The sequence below is a fragment of the Fistularia commersonii genome, chromosome 10, assembly GCF_037954325.1.
Source record: "Fistularia commersonii isolate RoL2024-O1a breed Wild chromosome 10, RoL_Fcom_v1.0, whole genome shotgun sequence".
Lineage (NCBI taxonomy): Eukaryota > Metazoa > Chordata > Actinopteri > Syngnathiformes > Fistulariidae > Fistularia > Fistularia commersonii.
In genome coordinates, this window is record NC_141293.1 from 11,184,450 (window position 1) to 11,209,815 (window position 25,366).

The 25,366-nt window shown below is 46.4% G+C and overlaps 1 protein-coding gene across 21 annotated transcripts in view; it reads right to left on the minus strand.

The window, feature by feature from the left end:
- syngap1b (synaptic Ras GTPase activating protein 1b) overlaps positions 1-25,366 on the minus strand; it is a 154,978-nt gene that overhangs the window by 107,930 nt on the left and 21,682 nt on the right. For 17 of the 21 annotated variants that reach the window (XM_086153734.1, XM_086153730.1, XM_086153747.1 and 14 more), the window contains exon 2: positions 9,638-9,891. In XM_086153734.1, coding sequence (XP_086009860.1) covers positions 9,638-9,891 — 254 coding nt within the window. Of the gene's footprint in view, positions 1-9,637; positions 9,892-21,765; positions 22,314-25,366 lie in introns of those variants that run through there. The other 4 variants (XM_086153745.1, XM_086153741.1, XM_086153750.1 and 1 more) reach the window with 1 other exon arrangement.

Here is a 25,366-nt window from a genome sequence, read left to right on the forward strand (position 1 = left end):
AAAAAGGTAACTGGCTTTAACGGGCTAACATAGCTTCAACGGGAAAACATGACTTTAACACCTTGATATAGCGTTAACCAGCTAAGACAGATTTAACTGGCTAACATAGCTTTTATAGGTCAACATAGATATAATAGACTTTCAAAGCTTTAACAGGCTATAACATCTTGAACATGGCAAACACAGCACTAACCGGCTATCACAGCTTTAACACACCAACATAGCTTTAACTGACTAATTTAGCTTCGACTGGCTGTCATAGCTTCGACCGGCTAAAAATAACGTGCTAAATTCAGACTAAACCCTGAAAATATTTATACAAAAATTTAAGTAATAAAGAGGAACCTTTGAAATATGTCGTATTTGAATTGAAAGCTTAATAATAATAATAACTCGCTCACAGACGGGGAGGGTTTATCACAGGTTCCGCAAAATTTAAAGCACTCAGCTTGTGTTAGTGAACCGAAGAGCCGACAGGTTGCACAACCGTCTTCAAGTTGTGCGTCTGTTTATTCTTTTTATCAGTAATTTATATTTCTTTGTCGATTGCACAACTCATCGTCCGTCCCGCCTCCCTCTCTTGACGATGACCCTTCTTTTCACAGCTGGTTAGACTCAGGAATACGGTGGTGCTGTTATAATTTCCGCCAGCCGCATGAAATCAAACAGAGAAGGGAACAAGGATGCAGATTGATCTGCCATGAAGACAAGATGGTCACATCAGGCTATCGACTTTGGTGTAAAAAACAAAAGTGCAGACGGAACATCAGGGCGGCTCAGTCTGAACACACGCCTCCTCTTCGGGTCGTTTAAATTGCACACCGCAGGCAGGGATTATTCCAATGTTACACCAACTATGTTTGGCGCCACGCAAGCGAGCAAAGCTGCTCAGCAGCGGGGTCACTTTCGGAACGACACCGCGGCTTACCAGCCAGGAAGGCGTTCACAAGTAGAATTCATAACTATTCTGTAACCAGCGTGTGCCTGCAAGATCTTAACAGGAGCCAGATCAGGACATCAGATGTGCGTGGTTTAATTGTGAATGTCAGGGTGGAGGTACGGGCCAACTGATCCACAAAGGGGGCCCCAGGGAAACCAGAGAAAATTTTGCAGATTATTGCAAACTGTGGCTCTTTCAAATCTTTAACTCCGGCTTCCGACACGGATGATGAAGCTAGTCCTGGGACGGAGTGAGAACCTATTGCTCAACAACAAGACCTGGAAGCTGTGCTTTCAAAATCCACGAGTGTTAAGTGTCTGAGGTTGTCCTCCCAAGCCTTGTTATCAGAATAAACTCAGCTGACCAACCAAAGACTCATATCAAGACAACCATTCACTAACGCCTTCTTATTCTTCTTCTACTTTCAGCTTTTCCCTTCAGGGGTCGCACAGCGAATCAACCTTCTCTATCTAACCATATTCTCTGTATCCTCTTCTCTCACATAGGTCCTCTTTCACTGCGTCCATAAATCTTCTCTTTTGTCTTCCTCCTGCCTGGCAGTTCCAACCCCAGCATTCTTCTAACAATGCATTCACTATCCCTCCTATGTACGTGACCGAACCATCTCAGTCTGGCTTATCTTACCTTCTCTCCAAAACATCTAACATGTGCTGTTCCTCTGATAGACTCATTCCTGATCCTATCCATCCTCATCATTCCCAAAGAGAACCTCAACATCCACAACTCTGTGACCTCCAGCTCTATGTCCTTCTCTTCAATGCCGCCATCTCCAAACAAGACAGCATCACTGTTTTGTACACATTTCCTTTCATTCCAGCTGACACTCTTTTATCACATATTAGACCTTCACTCACTTCATTCACAACCTTTATATAGAAATACGCCGATTCACTCCCCCATTCACACATCATATAGACAGGTAAAGTTCGCCCTATCATTTACATTCCCGGGCAATTTAGAGTCGTGCGTTTTTGGACTGCAGGGGGAAACCTGAGAACCCAAAAGAAACCCACGCAGACACGGGGAAGAACATGGAGACTCCACGCAGAAAGTCCCCTTGTCGGAGTCATACCAGTGACCCTCTTGTTGCAATGTGCAAGCGCTAACCACTGCGCCAAAATGTGATCCACCGACTAAAATTGTTAGGAATTTTTTTGCGCATCAGAACACTGACCTTGGCGACTTTTGAAGTTGGCCGTGGTTTTAACTCCCGACTCAAAAAGAAACGTTAGAGCCGAGGACCTTAAAGTAAATTGACATCTGGAGCCAGCCAGCGTGCCTTTCCAAAAATGTGTCACCGTGTCTAATGGGAAATTCTGAAAGCAGTCTTGCATGGCCATATTGTCAGCTAAAGACCAAACTATAGAAAAAAAGGGGAGCTGCTGAAGTGAACAGTTCAGCGGGGGCTGATGGACGGGATGCAGCGAACCCCTGAATCTTGAGCTCTATCAAACAAGACAAGGTCAAAACCTCAGAAACAGCTAGACCATGAATGGTCAATGTGATGAAATGCCGCTGGCTTATCTTGGGGCTTGTCCGCGGCAGTGTCACATAATACCCATTTCAGATTTATAAAGGCAAACAATCATCCTGGGACGCATCACAAAGTGTGTTTGTTTAATTAATTGTGTTCACCGGGTTAATCAATTAAATGATAACCTGCAAATGATATCTTTCCCGCTCTGGCGCACAGTTTACATTGAGCATGCAAGGTATTTAGAATATTATGAGTCGATCTGATAAATAAATAAATACATGTACAACTGCAGAAAGCTGAATGTTCCCACAGAATTATAAGCTGCTTTCGGACAGAAAAATCCTGAGAGCTAAGTTCTAAGGACTGTCAAGTTTGGATTTGGTTCTGGGAACTCTCCTCCTCCACAGGGAAACCTTTTAGTTTGGCATTCACAAGGCGGTAGGGGACCACGGTAGGGACCGGTGTGACGCAACCTAAACTTTCAGATGGGTTCCAGTGTTTTTGTTTTCTCCAAGCACTTTGAAAAAACCCAGCTGTCCGTAACTCCGTACTTATTACGGCTCAAGATGTTCCACTGCGAGCCGTGGAAAACCCTCTGTGGCATGGCAGGCCCGAAGAGTTTGGACCTCTTGGCTGGCCCATTTCTTGGTCGCATTATTTCACTAGAAAACCAGTGACCACGGTAGTTCTTTTTTTTCAGTGGCGCTCCACAGTTCGCAAGAAGTATGGGCCCGTAGTAATGGTTGTGACACATGAGTTCTACCAATCGCTAAGTACGTAAGTCATATGAGCACCGTAAAAAGACTCGGAACAGGAGCCGGAATGGTTCTAGTAACTAAGGTCTTTGGCATCTGGGTCCAACGCTGTCCTAATGCACCAAAACATCCTGAAAAGGTTCTTGGAACCGCAAAAAGGTTCCCACAGTGCAAAGCAGCCAATGAGTAACTGGAGGAGACACGTATTATTGGATTCACTGAATGAAAAGGAGGAGCCCCTGTTTCCTTGAGGAACGAGAAGGAGGCCGCAGTCGCCGGCCACAAGAACTTGGGAGGCAAAGACGAGTGAATGGATTTTTCAAGGTTCCAGATAATGCTCGGGGACTGTCTGCAATCGATTTCATCCAATCTGAAATGTAAATTGAACGGCCGATAGATTTAGGCACCCGTGACAACGGCTGTAATGGACTGCACTCAAATCGATCTGTTCTTTATTTGAATTTTAACCACGAGATCATCACTTAATTAACATTCTCATCAAACTCATTTGGCGGGGCTGAGCTGATAGCATCCGGGGTTCTGTAAGACGTCCTGTTTGGGTCGCCGGGTGAAAAAAAAACGGCGGGATAGTGGAATGCGGCATTACGCAGATGATGCGTGTGCAGGAGGGGGGCGGCATTGATCTGAAGAAGGAGAAGGTTGTTTTTGTTCAGCTTGTCAGGTGGAGTTGAGCGATGCTGCAGGCTGGCAACCCCATATGTCACTACAGCCACCTAAGGCCCAGCTGTGAGGAGCAGGGAAATGTGCTGGGACACCGAAATAAAAGCGAAGTGTGTGTGTACGTCTCGGTGTGCAAGAGCCGGCGCATAATGTGCCAAAAACTGTGCGATCCATTATTTCTTAACAGGGCAGTAATCAAACACCGCTGGCTGTCTGACTCTTACTCAAGCACACCGGCATTCTGACACACACACACACACACACATACACACAGGCAATAAATGAAACTTGGCCACACACCAGCAAAAACAGAGGAATTAATTTCACCTTAGCAGGAACACCTACACACACACACACACACACATCATGCACACCATGCATTATGATAGGGATAGGTTGCTGAACTGACCGAAAGCACAATTTGTCCTTCAGACCACCAGCAAAGTCCATCTGCAGGCAGATGTTTCTCCTCCAACCGACCTCAGGCGCCGGCTGAAGAGTCCAGGAATTACACAGCTCCCAGAATTGCATACATACAGAAAAAGCACTGAGCATAGACTGGACTACGTCCACTTACTACTCTTTCTTTGTAGACAATCCTTTTTATACAATTGGGGGCTGATCCCCGCCATGGTTCTTCTCTGAGTTTTTCACGTCAAATCTTAGATTTTCACGAATTTTACAGTGCTACGGGATGCTCTGCAAGACTGCTTTTCCAAAATGTACAGGCACTACATAGATATAATCTAATTTAGCAGGTGTTGTTGCATTTGGCCACGTCATCAAATTTTTCCGCTAGCTAGCCCTTGTTTTTAGCCTATACAAGCCTATACATTTTAGCATCTCAGCTACCATTTGAGGTACATAATTGTGTAATTCCACCTGGTGTTTTTATGCTTAAAAAAGAGACAGGAACAAAAGAGGAAATAACCAGGTCAGCGTTAGTCATGCGCTTTAATAAATAAGATTTGGCCACTAATGAAGCAAAAAGCACTCTGCGTGTTTGGGTCTGAGCTTGTTCCTCCCTTTCGCTCAGCAGCCATTCATCGCATCGACTTCACCCTCCAGTGATCCAAAAGGAACTGTTAAGTTTTGAAGATGAGCAGCACTCGTGTTTTTTGGGCCAACTTCTTCTCACTCTGCGGCCGTTAATTGTCCCTGCCAGCTCGCCGTCCCGATCCAAATATCAAAGTCTGCCGGCCTGATTCGTAGCGCCATGCACCGTGCTAGCCCGACGGGCCCCACGCGAAGCTGTTCGTTATCTTTGGAAACAATCAGCGTCCCTGGCAGATCCCTCACTTCAACCGGCGTGAAGCTTGTGATGCACACGCAAAACAAATCCGCGGTCTTCGCCGCAGATGCCTGTTTTAGCCTTGTTCAAGGGTCTCGCCATTTACGTCACGGCGGCGGTCAAAGCGACCCAGTTGGAAAAGTCAAAATCCGCCCCTTCGGCCCCTGCGAAGACCGATCATCCTGTTCGAAATGTGCGAGTCGCAAAAGGGCGCTGAACGTAAATGCTCCACGGTTTATTATGTGTACTTGTTGACGCTAAGTGTGCAGAGGAAAAAGGTTCAGATCTATAAGTGTCCAGTGAAGGACCCGGCAAAGGACAATTCTTCTTAATAAAAATGATAAATGGCGGAGGATTGCTTTTTAAGGTCACCGGGATCCGGACGCAGCTCCTGGAAGGTTGGCAGGAGACAAATTAGGTCTAGTTTTCCTATTTCTCGTCGTGCCTCCGAAGAACCGAAGGGAGGAAAAGAGTACAAAACTGTCTGCTATCCACGGCAGGAGGCAGACCAATCAAAACGCCGAGATAAAGGCCGCTTAAACCCTTGTATGTACATGATGACCTTCGGTTTTCATTTAAATGGAATGTAATAGTTTCTCAAATACCAAGGCTTTTTCTTTGTGTTAAAACCGCCTCGGGAGTTCAGACCTGAAAGCGTTCAACCTTTCTCCCATCTCGTCCGAGTGTCACTGCCCACCTACATTGATTACGTAATTAATCCCTTTGACTCGCCCACGCGCCGGCCACCAGGAACACGTTCTCCAGGGGGGGGAGGGAGAGAACGGATCGCAGCCAAAAGCTGTCGCTTTTCATGACAGCATGCAGGAACGCCGCACTCGTCCAGGTTCGGCGTGAGAAGTTGTCAACGGGACCACCGGCCGCGGAGCGACGGGAGGAAACATCTTCGCCCGTGAGGACCCGACAATCGGAGTTATTTTAAACTGCCGCGGTTGAACATCAGCTCCTCGGCGCATTATGCTTCATTCGACTGTCAGAAAAATGAAGCTTGTGCCCGCCGTCGGTTTTCCTTGCGTAACTCTGGTGCGGAGACGCGGGGGGCAGCCCAGACACATGACTTCGGGGGGGGCACTGGTGCATGGCGGTGATATATGAAACTCTGTCACCTCAGATTAATGTAAAATGAGAGGAGGAGGCAGGCGGCCGTCACCGCCGGCCCTCTAGCTCCCCCTACAGGTCGAACCGGGGCGGAGCAGCCTGCAGAGGGACGGCTGCAGGATGGGGGGGGAGTGAAATTAAAAAGAAAGAAAGAAAAGTCGGTCTTCATCTTCTCTTAAGAACATGTGCATAACTACGTATTATGGTCTTTTTCTCGTTCATTTTACATTATGTATAATTTATGGACAATTATCTTTGAATATTTTTGAGCTTTTTACACAGTCACTGATTATTATGGATCAAAAAATCAGGACTATAATGAGGACAATAGTAGTAATTCATTCGTTTATTCATTATCAATAACACTTATCCTTGCTGTTACGGGACGTGGGGCGGGGCTCACCCTGTTCTGGTTACCCGGGTTACCTCACAAGGCCACATATTGAGACACACAACCGTGGTGTCCCAAGCAAACACGGGGAGAACACACAAACTTCACATACCCTCTCCAAATCAAACCTGGGCCCTTCTTGCCATGAGGCAAAAGTGCTAACCGATGTGGTAATAGTAGTAAAAATTATATGAATAAAAGCAATAATGAGTTGCTTGACAACAACCTCCAAGACCCCAAAACAGCACATCTGATTTTCTGTGAGTTTCGGTGCATTTTCTATTAATACGTAATTCTGAGGTGATATTTGAGCTGCGTGATCTAACATTAAATTTGTTTCATGGCTAAAAAGAGGTATGAAATCTTCCAGTGATGGCCTGTCAGTCAATCAATCACTCCGGGGAGAGATATTCAATCGGGGATGGCTGAGTGACACTTCGACAAAAATAGCCAAAGCAGCATTTTGGCGCTCGGAGTCAAACCGCCGCCGCTCTCACACTTTCGGTGTCTCCGTGGAAATTGAAGTTGGTCAACGGTCGGTGACACGCAAGTGACGGTATCCTGTTCCAGTCGAGGCACATCATTTAAACGTATTTCCATAGTAACGGGGTTCAGGCGCCAACACTGGAGTCCTGTTTTTTCGGCCCCAAAAGCCAGGACATCGGTCCTGCATCATCCCGATAGCTGCCGCCGACAAAACAATCGGACCGGGAGGAGGGCGAGGGGATGGAGCGACACGGAGGTCCAAAGACAGGTGGCCTGTGGGAGAGCCAAACTCTCCTGCCAGTCACCTCGGCGAGAGGGAGAGATGGATGGAGTGCACAGGCAGAGATGGAGAGAGTGGAGACAGAAGGTGGGGAGGAGGTGGGGAATGGAGTGAGAAAAGAGAAGGAATAATGCACGGATTGAAAGAAAGATTGGAAGGCAGTAAAGGTGAGATTGAGGGAAAGAGAAAAAGAGGAAGAACGAAATCAGCTGATGGGAAAAAGGGCATAGTTTTACATTTTTTTTATCAATACTTTTTTAGCAGCGGTACATGGCAGTGTATAAAATATGTGTGGGGAAAAAAAAAAAAAAAAAAAAACAAAGCAGGAGGGAATAAGGCAGCAGCTCTGCGTGAGGTGAGTGACAGGCATGAATATTTAAGCCGTCGTCGTCGCCGAGGAGACGGCTGACAGGGAGCCGGCCCGTGCCTCCCAACCATTCACAGCTGCTGCCTTATTGGCACAATTAGACAAGGATAAGGCTCCGGCTAATTGAACCCAGCTCTCCGTTCGGTCCCTCTGGGGTTGCGCCAACCTCTTCTCTGGAGCGCGCAGGCTCGCCTCGTCCCTCTGAGGTGACGACGGGTCGAAATATTATTGGCAGCCGCGTACTCGTGTTACAGGAGAGTTGCAACCTGTGCGTTTTGACAGCTAATGTAGAGATTCACTGCTTTATTTCACCGCCAAAGACGCCGAACACAGGAAGCGGCGTCTTAAAAGGCGATCATTGGGTCGCCATAACACGAGTACGACCAAACGCCCACGGATGCTCAGCTGCCAGAGCCTGGAGGCGAATAAATCGACTTGCAGCCCGCAATCAAAAAACAGGTGAGCTAAACTTAGCTCTGGAGGCAGAGGCGGAAAAAGCTGAGGAACAGTACCATCTCCTGGCCTGAGGAGCCGGCAGCAGGTTCCGGGAGGTTTTCGCTTTTCAAACTTTCGTTCGAATTTCACTCGTGGTCATTAAACAGCGGCTCTGTGTTGTCACTGGAGGGGCTGGCGGCCATGACGGTTAAACTGATTTGCACTTTTACCAGCATAAATAAAAACAACACCCCCACCCCTGCAGTCGAGCGCTGCCGCTCACTAAGGGAACGCATAGCTTCGCTCGTCCATTTTAATCATCGCGCCGACTGACATTGCCTATTGATATTTCTGTGCATCTTCCAGCTGTCAGATTAAAAAAGCCCAGCAGCTATCGGACACAGTAAATAGAGCTTCGTGAACCTGCCATTAATTCTACTTTCGTACAGTTAATCATTCAGCGAGGCAAATTGTGTTATACAGCATCGATTTATCCTCATCTCTTATGTTTTAACGGGCAGGTAAAAGGTCAGATGCTCTTCAAAGAACTCCGGTCCTACACAACATTCCCTAACTTAATGTGGGAATTGAAACCCGATTGTTCGGCAGGATCGCTTTTGATTGTGGCAAATCACATTTTACGTTCAAAATAGTATTTCAACGTTCTGTCTGAAGAGCCAACATCCACTTTCTTCACATTTACCGTTTTTTGCGGGAAATTTTATAAAGAAGTTGGTCATGTTGAGCCCTGGCCTGGACAGGAATTGGTCGATGTCTTCCTGGAGGTTGTGAAACCCCATTTTAATTCCAATGGTGATTTTAAATGCACAAATCTGAACATTTAGCAACTATCTACTCATGGTTCTGCTTCATAAAAGTTAATTCCCCATAATTTCCCCTGAAGATTTTTCAGAAAACACATGCATGAGGAGTTTTAACCCGCCGGAACTGAAGCAACCGAGCAGCAAATGAATCCTCACCGTGGGGTTTAATGTATTACGGGCCGCACTGCTAATCAATTGATCGGGCCAATAATCTCCAGATTAATCAAAACACGAGGATTAGTCACAGCCAGCGGGGGGAGAAGGGGTTTGATGAGTTCCTGGATGACTGTCGGATCGCAGTGATGTTATCTGATCTCAGACGCACACGACGGCTGTCTGATTCTACTTGGAGGAAACGAATAGAAAAGGCCCGTCCTTTGGTGAATTGGAGGGGAATAAAAGAAACGGAAACCTCATAAAACTCGACTTTTTTTCCAGGGTACTTCTCACCACGACCATCTGGATCCTGATGCGTTACCGTTACACCTCCTTGCACCACATCTCCATAAAACCGACCCTCTCTTCGACTGCCTTGGATGTAAAAAAGCACACACTCTGCTCAGGGTGCCCTACCTCCTCCTGGTCCAACATGTAGAGCTGATTTCCGGAGCTTACGCAGAGACGGGGGTTCCAGTGGTCTTGCGGGGGGCGATCGGGCGAGGGGCGGTCGTAGGCGGAGGGGCGCTCGTGAGAGGGGCGGTTGTAGGCGGGACGGTCGTAGGAGGGACGCTCGTGGGCAGGGCGGTCGTAGGAGGGAACGTGGAAGGAGTGGGCGTGGGAGCGATGATGGTGGTGATGGTAGGACGGGGGGGCGGCACACCTTGCATCTGGATGGCGGAGAGAGGGAAAGGAGGGGGAGCGGGAGAGAGGAGGAAAGAGAAGGTCAGTCAGGAGCAGCGGGAAAGGGGGGGTGCGGCACAATGCATCTGTGTCCGCCCAGATTAGAGTGTTTCCAGCGGTGGTGTGTGAGACGTCCACGACGGGATGTGAACACCGCACACGCTCATCACGGTGGACACCTACAGGTTAGACCTCTAGGATTTGGACAAGAATAGGATCACAGCTGATGCGAGTCCATTCGGAATCGACACAAAACACAATATCTGCCAAGATGTGGAAAATGGTCATGTATAACACAAATAAACCAACTGTGTCCCCAGTTTCAGATATGTCATGTGAATTACTTCAATTTTGTCCAAGTCATTTCACTCTAAATGCTCTCTATCGTGTGTGTGCGTGTGTGTGTGTGTTGGGTTTTTTCCCCTCCCCAGCACTTTATGATCATTCACTCCAGATTTTTATTTTCCTGGGAATTACTGCCTTATTTTGTTCTTTACGTTCCCATGGATCATTTCCAGTTAGTTTGCCGGGGTAAAAGCAAATCGACACGTAACACAACAAGTCATCGGCATACAGAGTTACAACGACAATACAGAAACCCAGACAATTACACATGTTCTAATTCTGAAAGGGAAAAGCCAGGTCTTATCAATAAATTTAAAAAACAAATTGACAGTAGAAAAGCTTAATAATATAGAGAATATAATAATCGTAATTGTTTCGACGGGAAGAAACTATTAAATGTCATATAGTGTAGCTGACGGGCATGAAATTAGCCTTTTTTGTACTGAGTAACACATTTCTTTTCAAACACGAATTCTGTTTGTTTACATCTCTCCGGGGCAGCCTGGCACTGCCAGGCCAATGAGAACGCCTCAGATAAGACTTGACGTTGTTATGTAATACTAGTCATGTCTATACGGAGCATTCAGAGGGCTTGATAAATCCAGATAAACACTACGAAAGGACAAAAGGGTGCTAAAAGCACGAAATAAACAAAACGGCATTAAATCATGATTTGACATTCTTGCAAATACGTTCCCCATAGCGGGTTTGATGCCGAGCTCAAAATAATTATTTCAGATTGGAAGCCGCAAAGCATGAGTTCCGTCGTCTGTGAGTAATCTCACATTTGACAGGCTTGTGCAAGACATGCATTCCAACTGTTAAGAAATGGCAAAATAAAACTAAAATGGAGACAAAATAATGATACAAATAGGTCAAGCAAACAGACAAATTACTGCTTGCTCTTTGCACACCGGGCTCAGTGGTGAACTCGATGAAACGTTCAAAAAAACAGCACACATTTTCTTCTGCAGAGCTAAAAGATCCTGTGAGAGAGTGTTGACCACCGGGAAGCAGCGTGGTGCTGATTTACTACTTTCAGCCTTTTTTGATTTTATTATATTTACTTGGCATCATTGTTAACAAAGACATAACCATTTAGGCCACAGCAACTTAAAAAAAAATACAAATATGAGATTTATTTCCTCCTGATACTTCAGATAACATTAAAGATGTGTTAGCATCATAGCATATGCCTGCTCCTCTATTTGTAGGAGTATTGTATCTTAGCTCATCTTCCTTTTCGAGCATTGGAGGAAAGCTGCGGGGTGCCAGCTGGAAAAGTAGCTAACTACTAACAAGCTCTCTCGTGCTCATGGATAACTGAGCCTAGTTTTACACCCAACCCGACAGGTGTGTTGGTGGTCATAGGTCATTCATTCATTCATTCATGACCTATAATGCTTTTCCTGCACTCAGGGTCGCTGGGGTTCTGGAGCCTATCCCAGCTGTCATTGGCCGAGAGTTGGAGTTCCCCCTGGACCGGCCACAGGGCCGCATATGAAGACAAAAAAACATTCACTCTCTCATTTACTTGTCAACTGAGGGTCTCCAATGGGCATTCTGTATGTTTTGGGACGTTGGGAGGAAACCACAGTACCGGCGCAGAAATGGGGTGAACATGGAAACCCAACACCGTCAAACTCGAACCGTGAACGTTCTCACTGTGAGGTGTAAGTGCTAACCGTTACACTGTCAACAACTAAGTTTCCCCTTTTTTTTAAATTTATTTCTATCCTAAACAACCTATTATTAATTCAACAATTACGTTCATTTTGAATCCGAAAGGTCTCTGCCAGGCGTCATCTTCCGCTTTATTTGCGAGCCAGACCTCAGAGCTCATCCGTCAACCGAGGACAAAACGAAAGCAAATTGGGGTCCGGCGCTTCGGGCCCCGAGACAAATGTAAAGTGACAGCGGGATCGACGGCTGAGCGAAGTGTTTAGAAACCCCCCCTGCAGGAGGAAAACAGGGGGTGCAGCTTCCATCACTCTAAGAGCTCCATTCACAAGCTGCACGAGAGCAATGCTACGAGATAAACCAAATAATGGCAAGTCCGTATCAGTTTTCAATTTTATGGCTGAAAATGATAACTGTCCAATTGAGGAGGAGCCCGTTTCCGCTCATCGCCACGGTTTCATCGGCCCGCAGCTGAGGAGGAGCATGTTCCGAGGTTTAAGCGGACGTCCCGCTGACAGGCGGCGGGACAGACGAAGCTATAAGATGTAATCTTCTCAGGGATGGAGGCCTTTGGGGGGGAAGGGGGAGAGCAGGGAGTATCTCTGAGGGAAGAAAAACCTTTATTGCTTCATTTATGAAAACGCTGAGATATGGGCTCCGCCCCCTCAGATAATTAAAGGAATTGATCACGTGGTATTGAAACCGTTAATATCGATCTCTCCCGGGTAGCCGTTTGAAGCGGACTTAAGTGAAAAGTGTGTGACGAAAGGCCTCTGTAATTGAGCCACTCTGTCTTTTTTATCCGCTGCTGTCTCTGTCCTCGGGTCTGATGGGTGTTTTAACTCCGGGCCCGACTCGAGGTAAAACATCACGAACCTTCAGCGTCGCATCATCACACAGCGGCTGCTCCACCTCCGACCAAATATAGCTCTCATCCGATGATACTTCGGCCGGTATTCTAATCAGTTTCTTCAAGGAGCGTTATATAAGTCAGAATATAAAAATGCAAAGATTTCTCTAAAGGCCTTCCCTGCATCTCAGTTTTGACCATCCCTTCCCTCCTGAAGATGTATCCTCTATCTTCAAGCACCGGAAGCCCTTATTTCTTTTTAATATATACATGCGATAATATAAATATTACGCCATTGATAATTTTACAGCCCCCAACCCACACAACTAAAGATATAGAAGCGGGCGCAATAAATTAAAACAGTCTCGCGCCGAATCCCAACTGACGCCGAGAACCGTCCGGCGGAAAGTTTCTAGTAACAGGTTGGTCTCATGGTATCATCTTCAAACACCTTCAGGAGAGAGAAAAAAAAAAAACACATCGCCAACGGCTGAGCACGCTCTTGTTTTAGAACTTCAAAAAGGGGAGATAATATCTCCCCAGCAGGCAAGACCACCACTCCACAAGCATTGAGATTACATCTGTAGTACTGCGCCACACAGGGAGATATAACTAATTTACACTGCAGGCCCTCTTACCCTGTTGGCCTAGTTCTTTATCTGTTTCCTTGTTTTGTTTTTACAGTGATCTGTTAACTGTTGAGTAACTTGTCAGTTTAAATTCTCCGGCTTAGCAACCAGACTGTTGTGACGCTTCTTGTCTAAGTGCCTCCTTCAAATTGAATTATTTGCTATCATTGCGAATCAAGATGAGATTATTCAGACTGTCCTTTCCTTGCAGGACCTCAGGAGTCGCTCATTCGTTCAGAAGTTTTTACCAAAGCCTGCATTCTGCAGCTGTAGATCCGGAGTGCAATATAGTAAATGAACGCAACCCCTCAGTATGAAACCAGGAACGGTGGAATTCCGGACGGTTAAAAAGCCCGCACTTTTCTGAAAGACGGCGCTCTGGAAACTTCCGCAGTCCCGAGGGGGATGTCTCCGGGTCCACAGCGCAATGCTCTCCGTCAAAATGCAAGGCTTTCTCGTGACTAGACGCAAAACACCCTCGCTGTAAAAAGGGGCTTGCACACACGTATATAAATAAATATGTCGTGCATCCACATGCCACCACACACTAGTGCACTACTCCCATAACCATCAGCAGCCGCTGTACTTATTTATGTACTATCCTACATCCATTTCAACTGTAAAATTTTTGTAAAGTGTAACTTATCACCTGTCTCCAATTGAAATTTACTACATTTAAGTTCCATATCCATCTTTATGATATGCTTATTTGTAGATCACATGGAAATGATTAGACATAATATAGCATGTACATATTGTACTTATTTATCATAGCTGTACCTTCTTGTTAGATGCTAAACAGCATTTCGTTGTCCTATACTCGTACATGTGTGATGACAATAAAGTTGAATCTAATCAAATGTATTGATTTTTTTTCCCCTTAACCCGTCCTTATCCTCAGCCCAGAAGGTCATTATTTTCATTCGTTCATCCAACGATTCACTCTGTCATAATTTAGGGTCTCTTTTAGGAAGAAACCCATGCAGACACGGGGGAGAACATGGAGGCGGCACACAGAATGAGACCCAGGACCTTTTTGCTGTGAAGGAGAAGCACTAACCGCCGTGCCACCGGTCATTACTTTTTCTTCGATCGTTTGGAAGGGGATCGGGGCCGACAGGCCGCGTCCTCTGCAGGCTGTTACACCGAGCCCGGAGCACACGCAGGCGTTTTAGCACTTTACCAAAAGGACAAGGAGAAAGAAAATCGCGGTGTACTTGCCAACATACACCTACTGTAACAACAGCGGGTCCGTGCCACGGCCTCCGTTTGACACCCGCTGACAGAGAGGCTGACTCCGCGCTTAATATTTTTTTAACACACAAGTGTTTGATGAAGGAAATAGACCATGTAGGTGATAGATTGAAGCCCTGAACTCTGTCCTCCTGAAAGTGAGCCAGAATCTGTCACCTGCGGCCCCAATGTGCAACACTTCAGCTTGTCATATCTGATTACTTTACTACTTCCACCGACCGCCGCCGCTGTATCTCAGACACCGGCCCCCTCCGGATGCCGGGCAGCGTTTGGCTCCGGTGCTTCTCCGCGACGGAGAAGCACAGCAGCCGGTGTCTGACTCCGGTGGAATAACATCTCAGCTGATCCTTCAGGTTCCTGTTTGAATTATGAATCGAACTGCTAAAATATGGATGAGCTTCTCAACAACCGCGACTAATTATTATGGACGAATGAAGGGCTGGAAAAGAACGGATTGCAGAAATTGTTTTGTTGGAAAGTGAACTGGAATCTATTACAGCATTGACATCTGACATCTTGGTTTGGTGGATGGATTTTTGAAACCCAGAATCTGATTTTCATGAAGTAAAATCTCAATCCGGCGGAAGCTCCGGTAACAGTACGTGCCCAAGCACTCGGCTTCAGAGACGTACCGTATGCTGGGTCAAGGAAACGATTCGAGGACGACCTTGCAGCCTTCTGAGGCTAAATAATGCGGTTAGGGGCGGCACGGTAGCACCCTGGTTAGCGCCTCCACAGCACCGGGAAAAGATCTCTATGCTCTCCCCGCGTCTGAGAGGGGTTCCACTAGGTTCTACGGTTTCCTCCCGCGGTTCAAAAACATGCAGGACATTACCAGGAGACTATAAACTACCATGGTCTGTGAATAAGGGAGTGAATAGTTGTTTGCCTCTGTATGCTGCTCTGCCATCGTATGATCCAGGGTGAACCCGGCCTCTTGCACAGTGACAGCAGGGATAGGCTCCAGCAACCCGCCAACCCTGACTGCGGGATAAGCGGTATAGATAATGAATGAATGAATGAATAATGCAGTTAGCTTAGTGAGTTACACTTGAAGAACCGACGGGTTTTTCAGACCCGGTTCTAAAACGCATCACGGCTCATCAGCTCATCACAGCCTCCGATGAAAGACTGTCCTAAAGCCTGTCTCCTCTGGTCAGCGGATGGAGCCTGACTTTCTACATGTTGGACATTGTGAGAGTTTCCCTGACAAATCTGGCAAAACTGTCAAATGCCCAACTCGGGCTAACATGACGCGAAAAAAAAAAAAAAGAAAGAAAAAACATAAATGACCACAGATTTAAACGTGGCCCGTTCGCCGTCCAACTTATCGCGGAAACGCTACCTTCTGTCGGTACTGCTGATTTTGTTTAAAGCTGTCCAAACCGTTTTGAAAGACAGGAGCGGCGTGAGATGAGTAAATAGGAGGAAGATGAGGGTGAGCAGAGGAGACTATAAAGTGTTGTCAGACTAAATTGTGCATGCCACAAAACAACATCATTAATTCAGGGAGTTTTTTGGCTGCTATTCGGTTTGATTATTAAAATACGGCACGATGCAGCTGAGGATAAAAACTGATCCTCAGCTATTAGCCTGTGGCAGTAATCAGGGGAACTGACAGAAAGTTCTGGAAACATGAATTATGGATTTTTGTTTGCAATATTGAGACCATTTCGATTGGAATAGATACATTATGAATGCATTTGCGCAAATGTAATGAAAATAAATCACTGAGGTTTTTACTACGTTGATCCGGCCTGCGCTTTTAAGTTGTTTGGAAACTTCCTTTCACGACGGAAAACTATAAGATTATATAACCTGTATCATCGCCCAGGCAGATACTTCAACTTATCGCCGCTGGCCGGTTTCGCGGATCGCTCCTCATCCTAAACGGGGGGGAGGGGAGGACGCCACCGAGCGCGCCTCGCCGGTTATCATCCGAGGCTTCCCGATCTCCGCGTCCACCGGTGCCGAACTTTGTAGCAACGCAGAGGAAAGTCATGACGCTAAGATATTCACAGAGGGGCAGCAGTGTGAGTCATCTTCATCCTAATCCCTGCTACTCTACTGTAGGCCTGTCTCTCCGCCCCTGAGGCTACCTATTAAGGGCCTGTGAAGCGCGGTGGACAGAATCTCAATGAGCGGTTCATTCTTCCGCCCGTCCGTAGGTACATATAGGGGGCCCGGGCGGGACTCTCCCTCGCATGAATATACTATAATGGTTTGGCAGGAGCAGAAATGCTGAGATGCCGCTTTTCTCCACTCATCTTGCACTATCTCACTCTGTCTTTCATGCACTCTCTTCTTTCCTCGCCCTGCCTTTGTTACTTCTCCCTCCTCCACTCTCTGCGGGCCCTTTTCTCTTTTCTGCCAGCCCTAGCAGTTTACAAAGAAGAGTGCCACGCACCAATCGGATGACCGGTCAGCCTTAGTCAACGTTGTTATTACTGGGACCCGACAGGCCTACTGTTGATTTATACACATCGCTGGGCTACTAAACACGGCTAAAAATAAAGCTTGCAATATCTCCAGGCTGCCCGGGGCGGATAATGGACTCCTGCGAGCCCGACTCAGCTTACTTTCGAGGGCGACGGGGTAACACACCGAGCGTCATCGCCGTGACCTCAGGTGCACCGGCATCCCGCAGAACGTTTTTTTTTTTTTTTTCCCCAGGAATCGCCGACGGAATCTTAGAACCCGCCGATGTTATTCTGGATGCGGCGCTGATCTTTGACCGCCTGCGAGTCAAGGGGGGGGGGATGCGTGTGTGTCTCGCAGCGGCCCGCTGTCACCGCAGAGTCGGGGGGGATCAAGGTGGGGGTGGGGGGGGTGTCAAGTGTCAGCGGCGAAGCCACGGAGGACAGACCCGAGCCTTCCGCTGAACAAGCACCGTCAGTCTAGCACTCAACTTCTTGTCAACTCAGCAGATGACGCGTAAGCTCATTAAGGCCTGACGCAGCACAGGGCTGGATATAGCGTAGCACTAAAACCATAATATCAACCAATCCAATGATGAACAATATTTTGTAGGGTTTATCCGTGTTTTTTTTTGTTTGTTTTTTGCGTGTAAGGGGACGAGTGATAAAAGAAAAATAAACCAAGGACTAGGTTGTTAAATCGCCTGTCAAATACAAAAGAGCATTTAATCAAAATTGTGTCTCCACTATGAGTTCACTAGTTTAAGCAAAAATATTAATCATGCCTGTTTCACCTTTCAATAAATAATTAGAACGATTTCAATAATTCCATATTTAAAAAGGGTTGTTCCTCTTTCTTTATTTCTCTCACTTGTCTTTTTTTAGCCGCTTGATAATTTTTGACTCGCACCTTCTAATTTTGAGGTAATATTTATTGCAGTAAGCAATTTATTACTCCCGTTTAAATAATTTAGGGTGGTGTAGCAGTTAGGAGCTAGAGGTGTTCTCTCTGCCCTATCCGGGCTCAAAATTTTCCTCCATCGGTCTGATAAAAACATCCGTTAGTGTGAATGACAGAGTGAATGGTTTGATGCGTCTGTACGTGGCCGCCGTGATTGACGGGCAACCGGTCCGGGTTGCATCCCACCCCTCACCAGGTGTCAGCTGGGTTTGGCCCTGGCGCCAGTGTGCGGGATGAGGTGAACTGAAATTGAATAATAACATCAATTTCTTGTTACTTTTCAGTGGATTTCTTGTCTATTCTTTGCTGTTTTTCAGTGGGTCAGAAGGTAAAAAAGGGCCGTACGATATTTAATGAACAAAATACTGAATATATTTCTGGTAAATAGCCTGGCCCTCCTTTAGTTTACCCCATGTTTCAAGCCGGTACAGATATATCGGGTGGAATCGAAAACGCTGTCATGGTTTTTATTGGACCCTCAGATTTAAGCGGGTTGCTTTTGAGCAATTCTCGGATTTGATGATGTTTTACACGCCGCATCTTGTCTTCACAGATTAAATCAGTTTAGCCCATGGTTATAGATTGGCATGCATACAGCACGATAAATATTGATGGTCCGCACAGAAATCAGGCTTCGCTTCATTAAAACATAATCAGTATATTGTTTCCACTTCATAGCAAATTACCTAAAATAAATCCGCAGGAGGTTGATAGGGTTGTTGATCGATACCACTTATACAACGATTACCTCACAGGGAGCTGAGACCTCTGGCTTTCAAAACCTATTATCTAGCCTGTGCTGAAATTCATAGCGCTCCCGATCTGTCCCGCGTCCCCCTCCCCCACGCAGCCGCCATATCTTTTCCTCAAATAGCTCCGCATTGAGGGGCAGCACGGGTGTTAAGGACAATCAACCGACCGACGGGCGATCAAATCCCGCTGATGGCAATGGCAGCGGCGGCGGCGTGACGAAAATTCTACATCCTCAACGCACGTTTCAGATTGATCTGCGATTTAATTGGGCACCTCTGTTCTGAAGATGTGGCTTTATTTGCGCCAATTACCGGCGACCATCAGTCAGGAGTGTGATAGGCTGATGTTGGGACAGGTTGTATCGCTGCAGTGCTGTTTCAGCTAATCATTTCATGCCACTGAAATGATTACATAATAAAGCATCATTTGTTACAGCAACAAAGGTAAAATGCAGTCATCTGATGATGTGACGTGTTTTTTTTATAGAATATTTGTACTTTATGATTTACACTCTGTTTAGCAATGGGCTAATTTCCAAAGCATACGCAAATGGATATTCACTGATTTGTGTTTAATTGAACTGTAACAGCTGTAAATCTTGCTAATTTGTTCTGGCCTCAAATCTAACGCAATTTACCCATCGTCATATTTTAAATGTGCACCGCAGGAAAAAACAGTCAGTTGTGCAGCAAAGAAGAAATGAGCTGACTGGACTGAATAAGCACAATAAGCGAAAGACACTCGAGAGTCGATTCGGTCAGCTAAAGTTGGCCTCGTCCTGCTATTTCAATATCAAAATTGCCCTCTGTCTCCTGCCTTTTCGTGTCCACAAGACAGAAAACACTTGCAGCAATAGTGTTATCAATTATGAAAAATGATTATTAGGTTAATTGAGTCTCTCCAGTTTCCTCCCACAGTCTAAAAAGATGCTGGAGGTCCACTGGAGACCCTAAATTGCCCGGACATATGAATCAGAAAACAAAAGGTTGTTTTGTCTACATGTAGCCCTCTGATCAACTGGCGACTGGTCCAGGTTGAACCCCGTCTCTCGCCCAATGACAGCTGGGGTAGGCTCCAGGCTCCCACGACCCTGAGTGCAGGATAAGCAGCATAGATAATCAATGAATGAATAAAATTAATAAATATGTATAATTTTTAGCCTTAGCTTTCCTGAAATATTTGTGTCAACTGTAGAAAAAGCACCCGAGCGTTTCAGTTAACCCTTACTCCTAATCTGCTTGTTTAATAAATTGGATGAAATATTGAAAGCAGACAACCAGTAAACAACAGACCTTCACGTGATTAAAAATAAAACTTTCACCATTCCATTATTCCACATGTAACAGCTAGACGTATGGTTTAGAAAGTACCTCTCCACACCAGCGGGGGACAGTAGTCTGCTCATGTCATTCGAAAAGAAAATGACTTCAAGTCAACAGGTATCAACAAAGGTAAACAGGTATCAACAAAGCAGTGTTTGCACAACCTTTCAATGTCGCCACACTCACAAGCGTACGTGCTGCCTAATGTGCGGCGCGTGCTCGCTCAATAAAACGTGCCTGCTCCTTTGTTCAGTTCGGTTTCTCCATTAATGCGCTGATTCGCCGAAGCTCTTTGGCCAATCCGAGTGATTTATCTCACAGACAACCCGTGCTGCCAATTTATCACGGCTCAATCGGCCAGGAAAACTCACCAAAACAAGAGCCAGTGACCATGGCCAACATCCTGACGACCAGTCATTGGCCCGGGGTGAAGCGTAGTTGGCATAAGTGAGTCGAGCGATTGTTGCTCAGCAGTTGAACTGACTTTTTTTCGCAAAGTTTTAATCGGGACTTGTGCTATGTGCTATGTGATTTGTGCATTGAGGAAAGAACTGTCAGGAGTCGGCCCCCTGCAGGACGACTTATGTAACTAGCCCTTTGGTAGTTAGCCACATGGATGGAGCTTGATGAGTTGACCTAGATGTGCAGGACCATGGCGAGAGGGACCACCAGAAAGTTTTTATGACTTGTCAACAACCTTATGGCAAGTTATCATCCATCACTGCGTTTTTTTGAAAGGGGGTGGAGTCAACACATACCTTGCATTGTTTTCAGTTAAGACCAGGTTTTGCATTGAAAATGGAAAAATAGTACAGCTGAGCCAACTCCTCTGCTCGCACGTCGCCAAAACAAGTCGGTTTACGTCCCGGCTTTATATTCTTCACAAAACGCTGTCTCTGCTCCAAACATGATTGGGTACGGCGACGAAGAACAGAAACTTCAGAGTGCGAAATGTCACGAGCGACGGAAGTCCAACGTAGACGTGAAGAACTTCTGTCATTGGGTCGTTGTTCCGCTCCAGGTCGTACCACATCGTGACAGACCTGTCAGCGCTGACTCATCCTTGTTACGGTCAAAGATTTGTCTCAATCGAACGGGCAGCTGTCGAATTTTGAAGCCACCTTGCCAGTATTTGTATCCAAATCCTGTATCTGAATCTACAGTATACCCGCCTTCCGCTTCCTCCTTTGGCCATTTTTGGATGTATCGCCGCCTCTTTATGCCGCTGTCGAGATAAAACTCCACACCTCTGAAAATAAGCATTAAGTTAAACCATAACCATTTTAGCAAACAAGGCTGACTTGATTATACACTCACCAGCCACCACAGCTATGTAATGAAACGTCTGTCAGGATTTATACGCGCATGTGTGTGTGTGTGTGTGTGTGTGTGTGTGTGTGTTTGGATGTGCGATCAATATGAGAAAAAGACAGGGCTCTTCCCGTGCACGCCGGCGACCGCGTGAATTCAACTTTGATCCCTTTCTAATTTCACATGAATCCGCTTCAGCAGCGGAGGCGAGATGCAAGATGAGAAAGGGAGAGGACTGAGCTGTAGGTGTGTGTGTTTTCGTGCAAGTGTGTGTGTGTGTGTCAGAAAGAGAGAGAGTAGAGGGACAAAGTGGAAGAGATGGAGAGAGAGTGTTCTCACCTATCAGATCATTCACCCAGCCCTCTCGAAGCACCTCCCGGGCTCCCCATTGTTCACCCAAAGCGTCCACACGGCGTCACTGTTGCTGCACTGCTAGCGCCTTGAATCCGCCCCCAACTCCACCACACAGGAAACAAGGTTACTGCCCAAGAGATGTCACTTCCGAAACACCCACTCCCGCTCGCTTGCTCGCGCTCGCTCCCTCACGCCCCCAGCCTATTGCCATGACAACCGAGAAAAGAATAGAATATAAGTGAGTGTTAAAGAGACAGAGGGATCAGAGAGAAGGGGGGGATGAAAAGAGAGAGTGGCGAGAGAGGGAGACAGAAGGGGGGGAAATGGGGATGGAGAAGAGAGCGGGAGATGGGAGATGGACTGAGAGCGAAGGGTGAATGAGTGGGCGGGGAGGGGATGGATGACAGAGGGGAGGATGAGAGATGGAGAACGGATGCATGTGGTGGGATGTGATCGGGGAAAGGGAGGAGGAGGACGAGGACAGAGAGGTGCAGATGCCGTGGATGCGGCGGAGGAGAGGAGAGAGAAATGAAGTGATGAGACACAGAGAGAGGGAAAGAGGAAAGGAAGGGAGGAAGGAGGGAGGACACTTTTTTGGGAATCGGGAGCCCACATCTTGTTCCCATAGCAACACAGCCATCCATGAAATACTGACTTGTACCTCCCTCTCACTCTCTTACTCTCTGTTTCTGTCTCTCTATCCCTCCCCCTCTCCCTTTCTCTTTCCATTTCTAACTATATCTATATACACACACACACACGCACACGCACATACACACACAAACACACACACACACACACACACACATTCAGCAAGTTGGCATTGGGTATACATGCAGTGATTCGAGCTCTGCAACACTGACACACACCAAAAGGTACCGGATAGACATCGGTATGTGGCCCGAAAGAACGAGTGTGTGTTGTCTGAACTCACGGCGGCCACATCTGAGGTTGGCGTGGTCACACCGACGTGGCCGCCGATTGGCGCAGTCACTCCTCCTCCTCCTCCTCCTCCTCCTCCTCCTCGCTGCACCGGCTGTGAAGCAATTCCTTCAAACTCCCCTGCAACTTCAGCACGCAGGGCCACGGCAGCCCGGGGAACAACGGGTTGCCGGTGATGTGACATCCAAGGGTGGAAAGGAAATCTGCCCAGATTCAGGCCTACAACTGTCAGATACACTTTATATCCATAGATCATATTTAAATAGATGCGTATGTGCATGGCAGCTTTTTATAATCACAGGGTGGTTGTTTTTGCAACTTGGTTAATTCCACCAAGAGCTATAAATGGAGGAAAATCCACCCGAGATCGGGGCTACCGGCGCTATCTCACATTTTGGAATAATCCGACTGGCTCATTATTCAATGAAATGTCACAAAATTATGAAAATAGGCTGAAGTGAGAGAGTTGTTTAGATCCATATCGAGCGGATGAATCTCTTTTCAAATTTAAAATCAATGGATTCATTCTGGCAGCTCACATTTACAGAAAACGACCGTGGCTCGATCTCCAGCGGAAAGTTTGCAAGAGGACGGCGGAGGAAGGGGGTCGACCTCTCGCTGGCCAGTTTTCGTGCACTGACGCGGGATTTGCCGAAAGTGCTCGGCTCGTAAGTCGCAGGAGGGTGATGATCGGCGAGGTATAGATAGCTAGATAGGTGATGAATTTGTAAGTACATTCTCATTGCAGCTTATCTCTCACACACACAAACACAGGTGAGTAAAAATATAGAAATTAATATAAACGTGTTTATTTATTTATGTTATATGGGGGAAAATGGCAGTCAGGTAATTTTATTGGTTTGTTGATTCAGTCAATAATGCCTGTCAATCAAGCAGAGGACGGATGACTTAAATAGTAGACGAGGCAGGAAACCGATGCAACGCCGACGTTTCTTTCTTCCAGTGCAGAGGTTCATTACAAAGTACTCAGCAATATTTGGTGTTAAAAATAAACTTTAATATGATAAGAGTCGAATGCAGATATCGGATGATTTATTAGGTGTTTGTCAGCAGGTGAGTCCAGGTACTTTTAACATTTAAACTTTTCCTTTGTGTAAGTGGACAGTATTCGTTTCTCTGGAAAGCTGTACATTTTATGGGATGGGTCGTAATCCGCCGCTGCTTCGGTGATTTACATCAACAGGTATTGACATAACTGTCGTGTTTCCACGACAACCGTGATGGGGTTTGTGATTTTAATGCGTCAGCACCAGCTAAGTCCTTATAAAGTCTAACAATCAAGCATTAATTTGAAGACTTTGTGTAAAGGGACAGTGGGTATCGATCCAGATTTTTAACACCTACGACCAGCCTCGTGTCAAGTTGAGCTACCCGTACATCTGAAGACGTTAAAAAGATTTGGAAAACGATCATCACTTCCTTAGAGTTTTTAGTCGCGGCCTCGTCTCAGACTGAGATTTTTACAAAGACTTTATATCTGACAGGGTCACTATTTACAAGACCATAACTAAATTCTTCCAGCAATTTTCCGCTGGGTTGTGAAACGTTGGAGAGTTGACATCCCACAAGCCGGGCTGTTCCGCCCACAGCTCCACCAAATGCTCGTCTTCTTAGGCTTGCGCCGTTCCCGTTCATCCATACCGCCAACGAATACCGTCTCTGCCGCCAATACTGCTCTTATGATTGTTTGTCTACCATGTTTCCCTTTTCCAGTTTTGTTGTAATAATCTATTGGTTGTTGATTGTGTTTTTCTCACCATAAAAACTGAAAGACTTGCAATAATACCAAACACATTTGATATCATCCTAAGCTCAAGACTAGGAAAAGAGTGACCGTGTTACCCCCTTATACATAAAGACCGAGATGACGGGAGCGCGCTGAGACTCCAGAAAAACTTCAGTAAAACTTAAAAATGTCCTTCCGACTTTCAGTTTTTAGCCCTGAAAGTCTTTAGGTGTCACAATTCCTTTCTATTCAGATTCAAATCCATATTCAGGTGATGATAGGGAAATATAAATAACTGTCCACATATGAGGACTCGGGGGCCACTGATGCTCAAGACCGTGGGGTTTCGTCCGTGCGAGTTTCACTTCAGGGGACGGGAGACGCCGTAAGCCCCGCAGAAACCCAGTGAATTACAATAAAGATGAGGAGCCGGCGGCGGACCGACCGACCCGACTCACTTCAGGGACAGAAAAGAAAAAACAAAAACAACAAATGCTGTCTCTCCGGCGTCAGTCGAGGCCGGAGTGAGGGATCGATGCGGCCGGCCACCTTCAAGCCATGAATCCCAATGAAGTCCAACTTTGCGTGCGAACTCCTGGCACCCTTGCATCAAACGCCTCCTCCCCTTTACCATCTATCTGGTCCCCCCTCCTTCCACCCATCTGTTTCTCGACCCCCCCGCTCTCTCGTCTTTCCCTCCCCGATGTGGCCTTCTGGTTCCCGCTTCCCTCACCTTATCTCCTGCCTCTCCCTGCTCTTTTTTTTTTTTCTTTCTACACCCACCGCTCTCACATTCTCTCATCCTCAAAACACTGTCTGAGATTTTCTATTAAAAAAAAAAAACGAATTATCGTTTCTTCAATCACATTTTTATCACCCGCCTCTCTCCTATTCGCT